Source organism: Notamacropus eugenii, chromosome 3 (assembly GCF_028372415.1).
Source record: "Notamacropus eugenii isolate mMacEug1 chromosome 3, mMacEug1.pri_v2, whole genome shotgun sequence".
NCBI lineage: Eukaryota > Metazoa > Chordata > Mammalia > Diprotodontia > Macropodidae > Notamacropus > Notamacropus eugenii.
The window spans coordinates 170,006,597-170,026,206 of record NC_092874.1 but is presented as its reverse complement, the minus strand read 5'-3'; the positions used below and the strand labels follow the sequence as shown (position 1 = coordinate 170,026,206).

The window sequence follows — 19,610 nt, the reverse complement described above, 5'->3', positions numbered from 1 at the left end:
AGAATCTTGTGTTGTGTTGATTCTCTTTGCTTCTTGGATATTAGGCTTTTGTCAAAAATATCTGATGCAAAATTGTTGGGGTTTTTTTTAATGGCCCAGCAATTTCTATTCTTATTCTAGTTGCATTAATTTTTGTTCTCCCTGAAACTTTTTACTTTTACATAATTAAAATTGTTTAGTTTGCCTTCGGTGATCTTCACTTTTAGTTTGGTTATGAATTCTTCTACTTATAAATTAGAAAAACATCAATTTCATTTTCTAATAATTTTTAAGCTGTCTTGATATGGTACAGTGGAAAAAATGTTAAGTTCTAGCTCCACTTTTTTACTACCTATAGGATTCTGGACAAAATATTTAACTTCTCTGGGCCCAACTTTCCTCATCTTTAAAATGAAGTTATTGGATGTAACTCCTAAACTCTAAATTTACATTTCTTTGATTCTTAGACAATTAAGATTTATTAAGACCTATATGAAATAATACTAAGTGAATAAAACAGAACTATAATAAAAGTTTATATACTAGCTATGACTAAACAGAAGGAAAAATATTTACCTTATTATAGAGATGACTGAATAAAAAGAAAACTAAAGGGGGTACAGTGACCTGTCCAGTGTCACACAGGTAACTGATAAGTTGCTATAGTCATTTACAATGAAATATATGTTATAAAATGTAATAAGTTAAAAATTGTGTTTTTACTTGGTTTTGTTTATTTGAAAACTCAGAATAATTTCTGTTTTAAATAAATTTTTATTGGTATTTTTTTTCTTACACCACCAAAGTTATCCCAAGTATTCCTTCTACTTCCTCTCCCCTTCCCAGAGAGCCATCCAATATGACAATATTTTTTAGAGAGGAAAAAAAGTCAGCACAACCTGCCAATATATTGAAAAAGTCTGAAAACATATATGATGTATAATAGACCTTTCAAGGAACTCTGTGAAGCAATGAATTGAGGGTAGCTTCTCACATCTCTTCATTCGAGTGCTGCTTGATCTTTATAGTTTTGTTGTATTTATTTTTTGGTAGTTTTTCTTCCCATTTACATCATTGCAGATACTGTGTATATTTTTTTCTTGGCTCTGCTTATTTCACTGTGTATAAGTTTATAGATAAATAGATCTCATGTTTCTTTGTATTCATCACACATTTAATTTCTTATAGCAGAGTAATATTCATGTGCCACAATTTATTTAGTGATTCTTCAGTTGACAGGTATCTACTTTGTTTCTAACTTTTAATTATTACAAAAAGTGTTGCTATAAATATTTTGAAGTTTATGGCAACTTTCTTTTTATCAATGGGTTCTTTGGAGGTAATGGAGTCTAATAATAGATTCTAATAATGGAGTCTCTGATTCAAAAGGTATGCATGGATCCATATTGCTTTCCAAAATGGTTGTACCATTTCACAGCTCCACCAACAATGTATTAATGGGCCTATTCTTTCACAACTCCTCCAACATGAAGTATTGCCATTTTTTTGTCATTTTTGCCAATTCATAAGGTGTGAGGTAAAACTTTAGGGTTGTTTTGACTCACATTTATTTCTCTTATTAGTGATTAGGAGCATTTTTCATGAAGTTATGGAATACTTTGTAGTATTTTTGAGAACGGTTTTTTGAAATCCTTCGTCCATTTATCTGCTGGGGTTTGGCCATTTTATATAGATATAGATTTATCTAAATAGACATGTATCTAGATATAGCTATCTCTGTGTGTGTGTGTGTGTTTATATATCTTGGATGACAAACCCTTATCGGAGAAATTTGTACAAAGATTTTTTTCTTATTCAATCACTTCCTTTCTTATCCTAGGTACATTAATTTTTTCTATGAAGAAGCTTTTCAGTTTCAAGTGTCCAAAGTTATCTACTTTATCTTTGGTAATTGCCTCTTTTTTGTTTGGTTAAGAATACATCTACCCATAGCTGGGAATGGTATATGGTCTGTCTCTCTTCTAATTTTTTTATAGTATAATCTTTAATATTAAGGTCACAGATCCATTTAGAATCTATTATAGAATGTGGTATAAAGAGTTTGAAATAATTTCTTTGTAAAAATTCTATTCCTTCTTTCAAGCCAGGCTTTGAAGCCCCAAGGCAGCCCTTCCACAGGTCTTTCCCAAAAGCTTTTGCCTATACTGATCTCCCCCACATTATGAATCATGAGAGATTATAGCTCTATTCCATTCCTTTTGACATGATCATTTCCAGTTATATACTATTCTTGAATTTATTGCAAGTAAAATTTAACAAAAGAGTAAACTGAGGCATTTTTCTCTGAGCAAGATAACATTGTATTCAGAGGATGTGAAACTTGAGAATAAGATGGGCCAATGACTGGCCTAGTTTTCATCCAAAGACCCTGAGCAGAAGGACAGATTCCCTTTTGTAAGTTTTGGGCAGTACAAACAAAGACAGAACAGGGCAGGTGATATCTTGGGGTTGAGGGCAACATGATTGGTTTCATAATTGAGGCATGGGGATCAACATGATAGTCTGGAAGTTTGTAATGAAGGGCTAGCAGCAAATCCTTCCTTCTTGAGACGAAGATGTGTGCGTTGTTTGACTCCACCTGCAAATGCAAAGAGAAAGGCCCAGACTTCTTTGGAGAGCAAATCAGATATTCTTGAAGGATAGCTTGGTTTAATAAATATATTGGGCCTGACTTCATTAAGGAAAGCCACAGCCCCCAAGATTAGTAGAATTCCTTGAGGTAAGAACAGTGATTACAAGAGAGTTAGATTTCTAAACTTAAACCATTACAGACCAGCTTAATTCTGAACTAAGTTCAGAAACAGAGAACCATGACTTAGGCAGTTACACAACAAAATCAGTGAATTGTAAATAGGATCGAAGAGGTTAGGGGTGAAAGGAACCCCAAGAATGTTGAGGTGGTGTCTGAAATGGATTCACACACACAAATCTTCTCTTAGTTAAGTGGCAAAAGTTTACTGTAACAAAAGTGGGCAAAATTCCAAGGGAACCTGCAAGCCATTGAAGATGGCGCCAGAGTTTATATGGAAAAGGGACACGGGAAAGGAATGCCAAGGATGCTAATTAAGTAAACCAAGGACTTCCAGGGAATATACCTAGGGGCCAGGTGTCTTTGGGAGCAGGCACCAGTGAGCTATGGATGGGAACATTCAGGGAGTCTGCAGAGATAACTTCGTTGATAACCAGATATGGAGGGAGAAAAGACAGTTTTTGTTTAGCTGCCAGAGGCATAGGCTTTGGGGTTCTGGCACAGAGAGTACTTGGGTCAGCCAGGGACAAAAATCCTATGTCTGTTCTGATAAGGAATTTCAAGGTTAGACCTGTATGTGTTCTGCAACGAGGGAAAATTTTCTCACAGGGGCGTTACTGGATGACTTCCAGAAGCTGGGGCCTGAGCACAAGCACCCCATCAGAATCAATAAGAAAATGATACAGTATAAATTTTAATCTTCTCAGACTGTATCATGCATACAAATTAATGTTCCAAATATTCTGAAAGATTTTAGAAATCTGGGACCTTGTTTCATGCTTTAGCTCATAGTATTCTATGTATATTTGACAGAAAGATCATCAAAGAGTTATTTTTATAGTATGTCCACTGAAAGAGTGTTTGTTACAAATGAATTTTTTACCTTCATAATAAGACATGCAGAGTACTGAACTTATATCTTATTTGTAATCTGTTATTATGTTACCCCTGAATGGCAGATAATTTGTCATTTTTTTGCAAATAAATGTAACTCGAAGTCATGTAGTTAGGACACAGGGCTAAAAAGATGAAGGCCATGATTTCAGTGACTTTTCTTTCTTTCATGGTCAGACCTCATTCCTATACCTTGCCAGCTGTCTTGGAAAAAAGTACCCTTTTTCTGTAGTCATGAACTGAGAAAATGTGAAGAGTGAGCAATTATTAGTGACTCCCAGGAAATATCATACTGACAATGCATAAGTTTTCCTATCACAGATAAAGATGATAGTTCATAAAAGTTCATCGATATAAGGTATCCTAATAACCTTAAATTTTACTTAAAACTGCATTGAGGTTTTTGGAATACCCTGAATATAAAAAAATAAAAAGGGTGTGTGTGTGTGTGTGTGTGTGTGTGTGTGTGTGTGTGTGTAGGGTAGCATGGAAATGGAAAAGGGCAAAATTATGTTTGTGATCTTATTCTTATGTCCTTCATCAAACCACTAGTTTCTGCCAAGTCATACCCTTGTTATAATTGTTATATAGTAATGATTGGAATGAAATTATTCTGAATATTTGACTTCCATCAAGACTTTTAATTATTCCCAAAATTTGCCTTGGCTAAAAAAAAAGGATAGTGACTACACTTAGAGCAACCTCTTAAATAGTGATGTTTGTGCTGGTTAAACTTTGATCTGTGAAATTTGTGTACCTTGTACCTGCCCATTAACAACGTCATGTGCTTTGGCTCTAAGTGAACCTAATTTTCAAATAAACTTTGATGTATTAAGAACTTCCAGTTCAGAATGGAGTTAAGGGAGGTATGGATTTAATGCTTATAGTATTTCTTAAACCGGGTTTGGGGTCCTGTATAGGCTAAAAATTAAGTTAGAAGTGGTCAGACATAAATAGATGAAAATAGCTATTTTATGGTAACTGCTTTTATGGGAAAGACTATGCGTGGGGAGGGGGGTATGTAAGATAAACAATATAGGAGAAGAGGGACATTTTTGCATGACAGGAGTTTTTTAATAACATAAGATAATAGTTTGACAGTTATTTCTTTAAAATCTGACAGCATGGATCACAAATGCTGATTTCTTAAAAAATAAAAAACTAAGAATCAGGCTATTGCATTCTTTTTTTAGATTCTTATGGTTTTTAATCACCCTTTCTTCACAATGTTTGTAGATTCTGATCTTTCTAGATTATTGAAATGGCCACTTAATTGGTCTAATCGAGTCTCTGCTTTACAATCCTTCCATTCACTGGCCCAATTAATCTTCTGAAGAACAAGTTTGACTGTGTTACTGCTGTGTTCAGGAGCCTTCAGAGGCTCCCTATTTTGCTGCCTGTTCCTCCAGGATAAAATAGACACTTCTCTGTTTAGCATTTAAAAACCCTTCATATTCTGGCTCCTTCCTACCTCCCTAGGCTTGTTAACCATTACTCCCCTTTCCTCTGGACATCTAGACAAAACTGGCCAACTTGTTCATTCACAACATTTCATTCCCCATCTTTTGCCTTGGCCTTTGAACAGACTATTTCTCACGCCACCTTCCCTCTGCCTCTTAGAGTCCCTAACTTCCTCCCAAATTGTGCTCAAGTGCTGAGCTTCTGCAAAAGGCCTTTTCTAATTTCTTACTTCTAATGTTTTGTATGACTAAATATTACAAAATAATATTAGTACAATAATGCCGTTGACAAGAACAGCTTGTCAGTTAATTATGAACTAATGTATTTCACTAAATTCTCTTTCTCCCTTGCTACCTTCTTTGAGGTGTCCTGCATAAGTGTCCCAGGAGCAACTCTGTTCTCCTTGAGGATAGTATTAGTGTTGTCACTAGACAGAGGCAAGGAGACCTTCACAGATCCTCTTAGGAATAGTACCCTTTTTCTTGAAAAGTTACCTGGATTAGGACAATGATCAGGCTAAGAGAAGGAAAAAATATTATTACTTCAGTTCATGGGAATAACTGTTGAGTTCATCTTCAACCATCTGGAAAGAAGAGTCATTAAAGGGAAAAGTCAAGGTAGGATTGAGTGATTTTTAGGAAAGTGATTTTGCAAGGATATGCAGAAAGTTATGTACCTATAGTTCTGTTTGATATAACAAAATTATAATCAAGTTTTCTCCTGGGCTCTGTAACTGTATTCTCTCCTATTGTGTAATGTTGCCTATTGTCAGGGAAAACTATAAACTGGAACTCCAAAATGGCTTAATGAAAGAGATTTTCAAAGGCATGTGTACCTTGTACCTAGCTATTAGTGGGGACTGTCACTTCGGAGTTTTCTTTGTCTAAGCGGAAATAAGCTTAGATTTAGAATGACCTAAATAAGTTCTAGGTGGTGCAGTGGATAGAATGTGATGTCTGGAGTTAGGAAGACTCATCTTTCTTAGTTCAAATGTGGCCTCAGACACTTACTAGCTGCGTGACCCTGGGCAAGTCACTTAACCCTGTTTGCCTTAGTTTCCTCATCTATGAAAATGAGCTGGAGAAGGAAATGACAAATCACTCCATATCTTTGCCAAGAAAACCTCAAATGGGGTTGCAAAGAGTTGAACATAACTGAAAATAACTGAACAACAAATGAAAAATTAGTCCTAAAAATTGTTTCTAGAAGAAGGTAGAGTGCTTCATCCTGGAGTCAGGAATCCCTAAGTTCAGATTCAGTCTTAGATATTTACTAGCTGGGTGACCCAGGGCAAGTCATTTACATTCTTTGTGCCTCGCTTTCCTCAGCTTAAAAATGGAGATAATAATTGTACCTATCTCCTAGGGATGCTGTGGGGATCAAATGATCAAATATTTATAAAGTGCTTACCACAGTGCTTGGCAAATAATAGATGCTTAATATATGCTTGTTTCCTTCCTTGTGCTTGAAAGAAGCACTTCCTTCCATACCTTGACTATACTTTGTATTTGTTTAGACTTATAAATTTCTATGGCTCCCTATCCCAGAACGAGAACTTCTTCAGGTCAGGAATTATTTTTGTCTTTGTATGTCCAGTCCTAGCATACTTGGCACATAGTAGATACATCATAAATGATTGTTTGATCGACCAGTTAGTGTCTTTTCCCCTTCCCTTTTTATTTATCAGTCTTGAAAATGATGTTAAAATAAAAACTTTGCCTCATTTCTTAGGCTATCTCAGTTGAGTGGAGTCAATGTAATTAACTGTTTTTAAAAGGAGCCTAGCAGAGTAGCTAGAGAGCTGTCCTTGGAGTCAGCAAGACCTGAGATAAATTCCTATCTCTGACACACATACTGGGCAAATCATTTAGCCTCCCAGTGTTCTAGGCATCTGTGAGACATTGGAGGAGGGAGTTAACATATTAGTGGTTTCCCACATCAATGAAATCACTAAAAAAAAAAAAAATGAAGTCTAGCAAAAGGGAAAATTATAAAAAAAAACCTGTTACTGGCAAACATGGGTAGAGCATTGCATTTTTTGTAAATCAATCGACAGTTATTTTTTTAAAATAAATTTTATTGCTATCTTTTGGCTTTATATCTCCAAAATTTCTCCCGGTATCCTCTCTCCCTCCCCCCATAGATTGTTTTGTGGTTGTTGATATTTTACATTACGTTGTTGTAGTAATTGTTCACCTATATTGTTTTCTCAGCTCAGTTTATGAAGTACTTAAAATTAAGAAGCCTTGAAATTTGTGTGTAATGCTGCATCTTCTGCTTCTAGACAACTTTTCATATTAATTCTTTTCTGTATTCACTATATTTAGTTTTTTTATATATATATACATATCTATATATCTATATATCTTTTCATGTTTCTCTATGTTTATCGTGTTTTTTTACTTCTTGGTTGGTTAGTTGTTGTCCTTTATTCTCGAAGAGGACCAAAATGACATCATTATGTTAGAGTTAAGTTACCGTGTGTCCAACTGTGACCAATTAGACCAATACAAGCTCAGAATACTCTACCACAGGTCGGGCACAAATAGACCATGTGAACGTTTGGGGTGTATTCTCTGAATTTGTGCAAATCAAGTTTCTCTTGAGCTACTTTATTCTGCTTTACTCATAGAGCATAGTCCCTTCTTTGATGCAGCATGTCATGTTAGGCGGTCCTTTGCAAGTATTTCCCATGTCAAACTCTGCTACAGAGAGCACAGTTTTGATGGGCTGACCTCCTTGTTAGAATGCCAAAGATACACTTACCTAAAAGACTTTTACAAAGAACTCACACTGGGCAAGTACTCAGAAGAAACAATAAAAGGACACTCTCAAGGTCTCTCTGAAGAAAAACTTAGTTGTTTCTTATAACACAGTAATATGCATCAGTTCTTACATTTCACAGTATGATAGAAGATAGTTACAGAGCTCAAGGGAAAAATTCCATTACATTTATGTAACATGATTTGTTTGAATATTTCCCAGTTGATGAGCCTCTGTTTTGTTACCAGTTTCTTCTACCATAAAAAGTGCTTTTATAAATATTTTGGTCTATATGGGGACATTTTCTTATCAATGATTCCCTTGGGGTATATGCCTAGTAATGGAATTTCTGGTTCAAAGAATGTGGAAATTTTAGTCACTTTATTTGCATAATTCTAAGTGACTTTTCAAAATTTTTATTAATTTATTATTATAAATTATTTATAATTTATTAATTCACAGCTCCACTAACAATGTGCCTATATTCCCACAATACCTTCAACATTGACTATTCCTGTGTTTTTGTCATCTTTGCCAATTTGCTGGGTGTAAAGTGGAAGTTTAGATTTATATGTTTCTATTATTAGTGATTTAGAACATTCTTTCATATGGTTATTAATAGTTTGCAATTATTTTGAGAATTTTCTTTGACAATTTACTAAGGCTTTAAAATCTGTGTATAATGCTGCATCTTCTGGTTTTAGACAACTTCTAGTAAACTGTGTTTTTTCCTTTATATTAGTTGATCACAGTCTTGCCCGTTTGGTCACAGCATACTGTGAACATGGTCACAAAGCTGCCAAAATCAATCCCCTTTTTGCTGGCCGAGCTGTGATGGAGAATGTGCCTGAAATCCAAACTCTTGTTGAGACTCTTCAGGGACCCTTCAATACCACAGGTAAAGTTCAGTAGCTGTCATGGTTGGCATCTGAGGCCTGTCAACCTAGGACACTCATGTGCCACAATCTTCTGTGCAATTCACACTTTGCTTATTAAAACCAAAGCATTACATAGAGCTTGCAAGGGTAGCATGGGGACAGTTCTTTCCATGTGGGAAGTCAGAATACTTTTCTATTCTAATAGAATCTTCTGGTGATGGTACTTTTTCATTTGAATTAAGACGGAATTCTTAGTATACCTTCCTCTTTCCTAAGCAACTGGTGTTGAGCCAATGGAATGCAATGGAGATTGAATTTTGATTCATGGTTCTGATTTCTGTTTTGGTTAAAATGTTTTTGCTCACTCTATCATATTTTAAAACATTCCAAAGTGACAGCTATCAATCAAAAGTGACAGCTAGTGATATGGTATTGGGTTAAAAACAGACATATTTATCAGTAGAATTGAGATGATAGTGAAATCCATGGAAACTAATGAGTTTATTGAGAGAGAATGTAGAAGGTACAGAGAAGAGAGCCCAGGACAGAACTTTGTGGAACAGCCACAGTTAGAAAACATCACATGGATGTTGAAGCAGTAAATGAGATGTGGAAGGAGTGCTCAGAGAGGTCGGAGTAGAGTCAGAAGAGATCGGTGACATGAGGAACCAGAGTGGGGAGTGCTCAGGAGAGAGGTGGTTGTGAGTATCATGGCAACAGACAGTTCAAGAAGGAGGAGAACTGAGAAAAAAACTTAGCAGATTTGTCGATTAAGAGACCTTTGATAACTTTGCAGAGACCAGTTTCAGCTGAATGATAAAGTCTGAAGCCAATTTGTAAAAGGTTAAGGAGTTAAAGGAGAGGAAGTAGAGATAGCCCACATAGACAACTGAAATTATAAATATGGGTGACTGTGTAACAGAAAGCACCCCGACACACCCCGACAGGGAGGTCTGCTATCACAGGTTCTTTGATCTGCTTCTCCAGAAGGAAAGGCAACTTTTGAAGGGTTAACAATCACTTTAATCAAGCACATATATCATTCTTTTAATTATATATCATGACCTAGTTCAGGGGAGTCAGCACCCTGAACTTCAGAGAAAATACAGAGAAATCAAAGCTCAACAGACATGGCTTCCTCTGTCTGACCATAATCAATGCATATATCACAAGTCAACAGACAGGTCCAATTGTCTGACCATAGTTACCAGAGGGGGAAGCACCAACACATGGGTTTTCAAAACCAGAGGGGCTCCTTAACGGCTTCCCAAAGTCTCATCTGGCACACGAAGCTTCTTTCAAAAACTAAACCCCAAAGTAAAACTGCACCTCAGAGTCTTTATACACTTGTTAGAGCCAGAGGGCATCACATCCCTTGAGAACCACAGCCTCCTTAACAAAAGACAAGATCCTACTTCGCTTGCCCTTAGAGACTGGGCAGAATTCTCAATAGAAATAGATAAGTTTGGAGAAATAATAGATTTAGGGAGAAAAGATGATGAGCTCTGTTTTAGACATGATGAGTTTGAGATAATGAAGGGTACCTCCAGATGAAAATGTTTAGCATGTAACTGATGAGGTTACCTAAAGAGAGTTTGTGGAGGGAAAGGAGAAAAGAGGGTCTTGGACAGCCTTAGTGGGAGTAGCAAGAGCTGGATGTATATATTTGGGAGTTGACTGTTTAGACATAATTAGACTAATGAGACCACTAATAGCAAGAATATAGAAGGGAAAGAGGGTCTTCCCACTCTTGTGAAGTGGAAGATGAATGATGAAGCAGAAAAAGGAGACTGAAAAGGTATAGGAAGACAGATGGGTGGAGAACCAGGGGAGGGCAGGATCGTGGAATCTAAAGAGATAATAAGTATCCAGGAGAAGAAGTTGATCTGCAGTGTTAAAAGCAATTGAGATTTTTTTTTTAAAGTCAAGAAGAATGAGGACTAAGAAAAGGTCATCATATTTAGCTATTGAGAAATCATTGGTAATCTTGCATAGGAAGTCTTAATAAAGCATTGTGCTCAGAAGTCTGATTTTTAAGTAGTTGAAAAGTGAGTGGTTTGGGAAGAAGGCGGGGCAGGGACGTAAAGTTAACAAGTCTTTCTTGAGATTTTTCAGTAAAAGGAAAGAGGAATATAGGATGATAGCTTGAAGGGATGGTAGGTTCAAGTGAAGCAACTAAGTGAATCATGATGAAGAGTTGATCAGGGTCCAGTTGAGTTTGGCCACAGTAAATTTGTATTGGACCTAATTTTCATGGTCCTCTACAGTCATTCAGTAGCATAAGAATAGAAATAGATGGTGGCAGGGCCCCCCAGTTGGTGACTGGCAGGATGGAGGTAGAGAAGGGACCAAGGACTTCAAGGTGGAGTACGATATCTAGTTGAATTTGTCAGTTATAGAGTAAAGACTACGAAGAGAGGTCATTTAGGTCAGATTGGGAGAACAGAGAGGGTTAGAGACCAAGGAGATGATGAAAGGGAAATGATCTTGCAAGGGAATGACCTTGCAAAAATAATTTCAGGGGTCAGCAGCTGATACATTAGAAAACTTGGATCTAAAGAATGTGTAAAAAATAGATATAAACCTATCAGGTCAATACCTAGGTTCTAATCATTAAACTGATAGTGATGTGCATGGATTTGTGTTACTCAATAAGAAGTCATACTTGATAAAAGATTTACATATTAAAAAGAGATAATAATTCATCACATAAATATATGCACAGCATCACTAGCCATTTAAAAATGCAAATTAAGGCAACTTTGATAGACTAAAACCCCAACAATTAAGGAAAAGATAAGTTAAAGGTAACATCAGTATGATAGAATATTAGGTAGCTTGTGTAAATGATTTGTATGGAATTTGTCAGTACATGGATAATTGTGTATACACACTGATTACAAATTTAACAAAGACTGAAAAAGATTTGGGATAATATAATCATTAGATTTTTTCCCTACAGTTGCTTAAATTCATTAAAAAAATTACATTGTAAATATACCGTTCTGAAATTCAGACCCATGAATCTCTGACTACGTATCCAGCAAGACCACCTTCTACACTATTAGGCTTAGCTTTGTGGGCATTATATTTATGGGAGTTCCTGCTGAAGACAAGGGAATGAGTTACCATAACATTTTGGTGAATTTTATTACATTTTATTGGAGAACTTGAATTCTCTATTTGAAATAATAACTGTAGAGTAGGAATATAGAAATCCTAAGCATTAGCAAATAGATGTTTGTTCTAGCACTGAAGGAATGTAGACTTTCTTTTACCCCTATAACCTCTGACCACTGTGTTCTCAGTTTCACAAAACTGACATTTTTAAAAATTCATTTCACTTCAATAAACATATATTACACTTGCTGTCTTCTGTGCTAAGCACTAGGGTTACAAGTAAGAACCTTTTATCAGTGTTTTAATGAAGTCTGGAGTGTTTTAAAAGTTTCAGGAAAGGTTATATGAGTTGAAATCTCTGCCTTTATCAAACCCTTTGATTGCTCTAGGATTACTGAACATGGGGAAGGAGGAAGCCTCTTTGGAAGAAGTGTTGGCTTACCTTAACCACATCTACTGTGGACAGATTTCTATTGAAACAACCCAGCTGCAGAGTCAAGAGGAGAAAGACTGGTTTGCAAGTAGATTTGAGGAATTAAAAAAGGAGACATTCACTACAGAAGAACGAAAGCATCTCTCCCGACTAATGCTGGAATCTCAGGTACAAAGTTGGTATAGATATAGTAGTGTAAGATAACTGTATATTAAAGCAACATGACTCATTTAATGCAGAAATATTTAAATTTAAATATTTAAATTTAAGTCATTTGAAGAGAGGAAATTAAAATTCCGTATTAATTTAACTCATAGTTTCTGCATTTTTTAAAAGTGTATGTATCTGTGTATATATGCATTGTGCATGCTTAGAAGGGTATCATGGGAGGTAATAGAGGGAAGAGAAAAATAGAGTTTACTAGAAGATGTTTTCAATTTTAGAATTGTTTTTCTGTCATATGTACACTCTTCTTTCTCTTGTCTTATTGATGCTCTTTTAAATACATTACTATCATTTCCCTTAGTTCTTCCTTCTTCCAATAGAACCTAGCCTTGTAACAGAGAGGTATAGTCAAGAAAAACACATTGGCCGTGACTGAAAATGTACAGTTCATTCCACATTATAGTCCACTACCTTTCTGTCAAGAGATGGAAAGCATGTTTCACCATTAGTCATATTCTGAATTAAATGTTGTTTTCCTTTAAATCACTGTGCATATAAACGCTTTTGCCATATTCTTTGTGAAATGTTGTTACTGTTAAGGATCTATGAAGGAAAATGCCATCCACTTCCAGAGAAAGAACCTATAAATAGATGTATAGCATAATATGTGTGTGTATATATATTTGTGTTTAATTGTTGCCTCCCGCTAGGGAGGGAGGAGAAAATATAAAAAGTTTACAGCAGATAACAAAAGAAAACTTAGAAGGAAGCACAGAAAAGTAGGGTAGCTTGGAAAACAATATGTAGTATTTAGAATATAGTGGGTTTTTTTAAAAAAAGTGAAAAATATGAAATGGAAGTTCATGATTGTATATTGCATCCTCTTTTTATGTTGTTCTGTGTACATGGAAACGTTCTCTTTTTTTTTTTTGGTCTTTTTTATATTTAAGTTCAAAAGGAAAAAAATGTTGTTACTATTATTCCTTTTTAATTGATAACCAAGAAGTGTAGTCTATGACTGAGCTATGAACAAGAGAACATGGGACTGAGAGTCAAGACACAAGACAATATTTTTGGTACTTTGTAGTCTTAGTACTTATCCTCAGTACTTTGTACCTATTTCTCTGAATCCAATCTCCCCTCTCTAACCCATCTTCCATGCAGCTGCCCAACTGATATTTTGATATTGATATATCTAAAGCACTGATCTAATTACATCATTTCTATGAAGGAACCTCAGTGGCTCCCAACTGCCTTTGGGTTAAAATACAAATTCCTCTCATATTTGAAGTCCTTTGCATTCTGATTCCAGATTATTTTTCCAGGTTGCTTACACATTACTCACCCTGCATTCTGTGATGTAGTCAAACCATTTTGCTTAGTGTTCCCCATAGATGGATGACCTTACATCTCCTATCTTTGTTCCTAAAGTATTCTCCTTTCTCATCTCAGTCTCTTAGAATCCCTGCCTTTGTTCAAGACTCAGCTCAAGTGCTACTTCTGTCCAGCAGACCTCCATGTTTTTTTCCTGATGTCAGTGCGTCACAATCACTATGTTTTGGGGGGTGTATAGCCTGTATTTATTTATTTGTGAACAATAGAATATGAGTTTCTTCAGGGTAAGGATCATTTCACTTTTGTATTTATATCCCCATTGCTTGGCATATAGAAGGCACTAAATAAATATTTGTTGATTGATTATCAGATATCTGTTCCTAAATAACTAGGCCAAGACACATAAGATCTCTAAACTTCTGTTTTCTCACCTGGAAATGAGGAAAATAACACTTAAATAATCTGACTCATTGGAGTTGTGAGGGAAACACATTTTCTGCCTTACAGTGACAGAAAAAAAGATATAAACTGCTATTAGTTTTGACAGTTTACAGTTGTAGAACAGGATATGCATATAAAGAGCAGACACTGTGAAAGGATGGATCATAAACATGAGACATATAGTTCCTGCCCTATAGTTTGTGAGCCTTTCAGTTGTATAGGTGCTGCAGTATTGCTAAAATAGCTGATCTTCTCTTCTCCAGGAGTTTGACCATTTTTTGGCCACCAAATTTGCCACAGTGAAGCGATATGGTGGTGAAGGGGCAGAAAGTATGATGGGGTTTTTCCATGAGTTGTTAAAGATGGCGGCTTATAGCAGTGTGACAGATGTCATTATTGGGATGCCCCATCGAGGGAGGCTTAATGTGTTGACTGGCCTTCTTCAGTTCCCACCAGAGGTAAGACAGATACTCTTCTTGTCTTTTGCTGATGTTGGCTAACCTACTCTTCTTTTTCAGACTGAAATGACTGTAGTTTGCTTTGAAAATTCAAGTAGGCATGTGTTAGTTAGTAAATAAAATTATACTCGGTTGAATAAGTCTAGCTTCTGTTCCCAGCATTCAGGCTGAGTTGCTGTACATCTTCCTGCACATTTATTTTTCTTTAAGGGAATTTTGAAGTTTACTTCGTTTTCTCACAAGGTTATTAAGATTAAATAGATGAACTCTATTTGGCATGCTGTGCTTTCCTAAGGAGACTCGTGTACATTCATTTGTAAATAGTGTTCTTTATCATAATATAATCCCATTAATCACACCTTTCAATCCAGCCAAGAGCCTGAAGCTCTGTGTTTCTTACTCTTTTTACTTTATTTTACTTTAGAATTCTCTCTGAAAACTTTAGGATAAAGATATAATTGCAAAGCGCATCACAAAGTCTTACATTAATTAAGTTTATTCAGTATTAAATTTCACAGGGGTTCTTTGCCATGTAATTGAAGGTAATTGACTTTGATAAGGGCCAGTAGGTGGCACAGTGTTTAGAGCACCAGGCCTGGAGTCAGGAATACCTGAATTTCAAATACGTCCTCAGACACTAGCTCAGTGACCCTGGGCAAGTCACTTAACCCTGTCAGCCTTTTTTCCTCATCTGTAAATTGAGTTGGAGAAGGAAATAGCAAATGACTCCAATATCTTTGTCAGGAAATCCCAAGTAGTGTCAGGAAGAGTCAGATCAGACACAACTGAGAAATGACTGAACAACAACTTTGATAACTGTCGTTCATTTAGTTTTTTAAAAATCCATAAAACCACACAGCAGACTAGAAATTGTCACAAAGTTGTGTCGGAGACTGTCTTCAGATACAAAGGGGGTTTTCCTCTTTCTAATTCTAATTTCCTGTAGTCTCTATCCAGGAAACATGGGAAAACATAAACATACTCCTTAGTTTACTGATACTGTGTACTGTCATTCACAGTTGTTCCGGGGAAAATGTTAGTGAAATGAGGAAAACAAAATTAAAATGAGCAATGGTTAATCTCAAAGATACATTTAAATTCCCAGAGTCTGTCTTAGTTCTGGTGATAGGGATCCCTCTGCTGAGGGCCCTCTCCCACATCTTATCTTGGCTCTCTTCCTTTCCTTTCCTTTCCTTTCCTTTCCTTTCCTTTCCTTTCCTTTCCTTTCCTTTCCTTTCCTTTCCTTTCCTTTCCTTTCCTTTCCTTTCCTTTCCCTTTCCCTTTCCCTTTCCCTTTTCCTTCTCCCTCCTCCTCCAAATTCATGTTAATCTTCGTGGCCCTATAGACTTCAGTTTGTCATAGCAAATCCTTCAGTATCTGGAGCCATTTACAAAATAGGTATTAAAAAAATCTCAGGTTTTTGTCTTTCTCTTATGTTCTTGTCAGAAGCCCTTTTTTCACCTTCCTTGTTCCATCCTTTCCCAGTTACCAGCTAGACCCATCATCTTGCATATTTTTTGATGCTAGATATAATTGATATACTCCTCTTACTTTTGTGTGAAAAGTAGGAAAAGAGGCAAATATCCTAGCACTTGCTAATTATCTCTGATTTAGAGTAGTGGTTCCCAGCCTATGGGCCAAGGACTCCTGGACTGTTATCAGATAACATATTTACCCCAAGTATTGTCATTTTAATCTTTATTTAACTCTAATAAAATATACCCTATGAATATCACTACAACTGCTATCATGGGAATCCCTGAATTATTTTGATATTATAAATATTCAAAGGATCCTCTCTAACATAGAGTACCTGTGGTCAAGTGGTTAAGCCCTAGAGATTAGGACTGTAGCTCTGTCACTTAATTAGTTTGACATGGGGCATGTACTTAAATACCTATGCCTCAGTTTTCCTAATTGTAAGAGGTTGGTGATTAATCCCTTCTCTCAACTATACATCTTTAACACCACTTCCAAAGTCATTGATTTGTACAGGTCCAATTAAGATATTTCCTTGCTCAGAAACTTTGAGTAACTGCTCATTATCTTCCAGATAATACAAACTTCTTTCTCTGTCATTCATGTACCTTCATGATTGGGTCCTAATTTGCCTTTCTGGCTTTTTTTATAAGATACTTCCTTTCATGAAGTCTATTCTGTAGTCAAACTGGACAACTCACTTTTTCCAAATTCGTAATTTTAATTTGAGAAAAATATTCCCTTCCTAGGTGGGGACTAAGATCTTCTGAATTCCTATGCTTTTCAAAATCATTGAAGCGTTTTCTTAAAATATGAAGACTCTCTTGGCTCCTTCACTGCTGGCTGTAAAAATTCACAGATGTCCTCATCCTTAAAAAATACCTTTACTTGAATCTACCATCCTCTCAAGCTTTTGTCTCCTGTTCACAACCAAACTCCTAGGAAAAGCTGATTACTCCCTATTTCCTCTTCTCTCTTTGACTCCATCAAAGTCAGCTCTTGACCTCATTACTGAACCAAAACTGCTTTTCCAAGGTTACTGATTATTTCTTAATTGCCAGATCTCCTGGCCTTTTTCTCAATCCTTTTCATTTTTAACCTCTGCAGCATTTGAGACTGTTGACCTTCCTTCCTCTTAGATATTCTCTTCTCTCTGGGTTTTTGTGATATTGCTCTCTCCATCTCATCATGGGGATGATATGATTCTTATATCATAAACTAGTTGGACAGTTCTAAATGAATGTTCCCTTAGGCACCTGGAACTCCACATGTCTAAAAATAGAACTCATTATCTGTCACCGTAACTCTTCCTAAGTTTACCAGTGGAAATTTTTCCTAGTAGTACTGAGATGGAACTGATAAAGCTCTGGGGCTGAGTTCAAATATGGCAGCAGATATATACTAGCTGTGAACCAGAGCAAATCACTTAACCTCTGTTTGCCTTAATTTCCTCAACTGTAAAACGGGGTCAACAACAGCACCTTTCTCCCAGGGTTGTTGTGAGGATCAAATGAGAGTGCCAGACACATAATAGGGCTCTATAAGTGCTTCTTCCTCTTCCCCACTTACTTTGTAGCCCCTGTGTATATATTTTGTATTTGCTTTTCACAAGTTAAAGATATCTTGATATGTGCGTTATTAATAGGCCTCTATTAAAATATATTGATTTTGCAGTTGGTCTTGAATGTCTCCAAATTGTTTTAAGTACGGAACAGGTGAATTTGAGTGCCCATGTTAATGCCTACCTGCAGTGACTCTTGTATATATATATTATATACAAATAGTCCAAAACTGGCAAAACTTCTAAATTGAATAAATTTTCTTGCCTTTCAAAAGTAGAGCTCCCTTGATTCTCTCCTGTGACAAAAGTACAATTTTCTCTTTGTTCATTTGTTTTAACTACTGTATTCTGTTTACTCTAAACAGCTAATGTTCCGTAAGATGCGTGGCTTAAGTGAATTCCCAGAGAGTATCTCTGCTACTGGAGATGTTCTTTCTCATTTGACCTCCTCTGTGGACCTTGATTTTGGGTCTCATCGACCTCTGCATGTTACAATGCTGCCCAACCCCTCACACCTTGAAGCTGTCAACCCTGTTGCTGTTGGTAAAACTCGTGGGAGACAGCAGTCACAATTAGATGGCGACTACTCTACAGACAGCTCTGCTCAGCCAGGGGACAAAGTCATGTGTCTACAGGTATTTTAGCCCTTTATTTTAGAAGTTGGTGGGCAGAGATGGAAAGGGATAGGAAAGTAGAAGGCTATATTTAGTGGGCTTGGAAGGTGATTGATGACTAGTGTCCTTCTGGAAAGAAGACTTCCTGGTCATTTAAACCTATCAGCATCAAATCTAAAAACCAGACTTGCACAAAGCTGGCCAACAGTCCCTGAAGGGAGCTTTCAGCTGGATTTTTTTCTCCACAAGCATTTGGAATTTGTGAGTGGTTGAGATAGCCATCTCTGCTCCTTTCAGGAAATAGAAATTATATCATTTGCCTGAAAGTTTTAGCCAGGTAGGAATCTGCATGGTTTTCAGGAGTTAAAGCCTGGTGGCAAAATAAATCCTAGTTAGTTTATTTTCTTTAAAAAAGGCTAATGGCATCAAAGCAAATTCAACCAAACCAGTATTATGTGCATTTTTTTCCCCTTTTCATGTAACCTAAGCAGAAGATATCCATTAGATTCACTTTTGAAATTTCAGGGATACAGTTTGGTTTCATTTATCATAGACTCTGTGGGATTTAATGATTAGAAATAAATTAAGGGGTTTAAGTCTTTGTTTTGGTCAAGAGAGTTTTAGATCTAGAGTTGATTCCTTGAAAAACCAACTTCTAAGTTCAGTCCTAATAGATCTTGGCTCCAGAATGTTTTCTTAATTAATAAGCAGTTTTTACACATTAAAGATATGTTGGGTTTTTTTATCCAAGGGAGTTGTAGTTTGGGGTATTGATAATTGGAAATTGAAGCAATCAGGTAAATTAACTCAATCATGTGGAAGCAAAATATTTAACCAATTACTTCTGGTATAAAGAATCATTCTAGGAGTTAATAATCTTCGTGCTTATCTCAGCCCTGCCATTACTATTGATTGGGTGGTCATGGACAAGTCATTTGACCCCTCTACCTCAGATTTAGTTTCCTGATCTGCAAAGTAGGGTATCACTTCATGATTGTTGGGACTAGACTGCAACAGATGTAAGTTAACAAAATTACTTGAGTGACCATATTATTGACATTCTAGCTGTGTGAAAATTAACTCTGTTAGAAATGTGAAAAATGAATGGGCTTCCTGAGTTTGGTTAGGAAAAAAATTAAAATTAAATGAGCAGAAGATAATTTAAATTGTATATGAACATTCTATGAAAAAGATATTTCTTTTTAAAAAAAATATTTGTTTTGGTTTCATATTATATACATTTCTGAATATATCCTCCC

The 19,610-nt window shown here is 36.1% G+C and overlaps 1 protein-coding gene across 2 annotated transcripts in view; it reads left to right on the top strand.

Moving 5' to 3' along the window:
- DHTKD1 (dehydrogenase E1 and transketolase domain containing 1) overlaps nucleotides 1-19,610 on the top strand; it is a 69,071-nt gene that overhangs the window by 11,466 nt on the left and 37,995 nt on the right. The window contains exons 1-5 of one of the 2 annotated variants that reach the window (XM_072653323.1): nucleotides 5,612-5,721; nucleotides 8,610-8,765; nucleotides 12,255-12,466; nucleotides 14,503-14,697; nucleotides 18,103-18,372. In XM_072653323.1, coding sequence (XP_072509424.1) covers nucleotides 5,655-5,721; nucleotides 8,610-8,765; nucleotides 12,255-12,466; nucleotides 14,503-14,697; nucleotides 18,103-18,372 — 900 coding nt within the window. In that variant the 5' untranslated portion in view covers nucleotides 5,612-5,654. Of the gene's footprint in view, nucleotides 1-5,611; nucleotides 5,722-8,609; nucleotides 8,766-12,254; nucleotides 12,467-14,502; nucleotides 14,698-18,102; nucleotides 18,373-19,610 lie in introns of those variants that run through there. The other variant, XM_072653322.1, reaches the window with a different exon arrangement.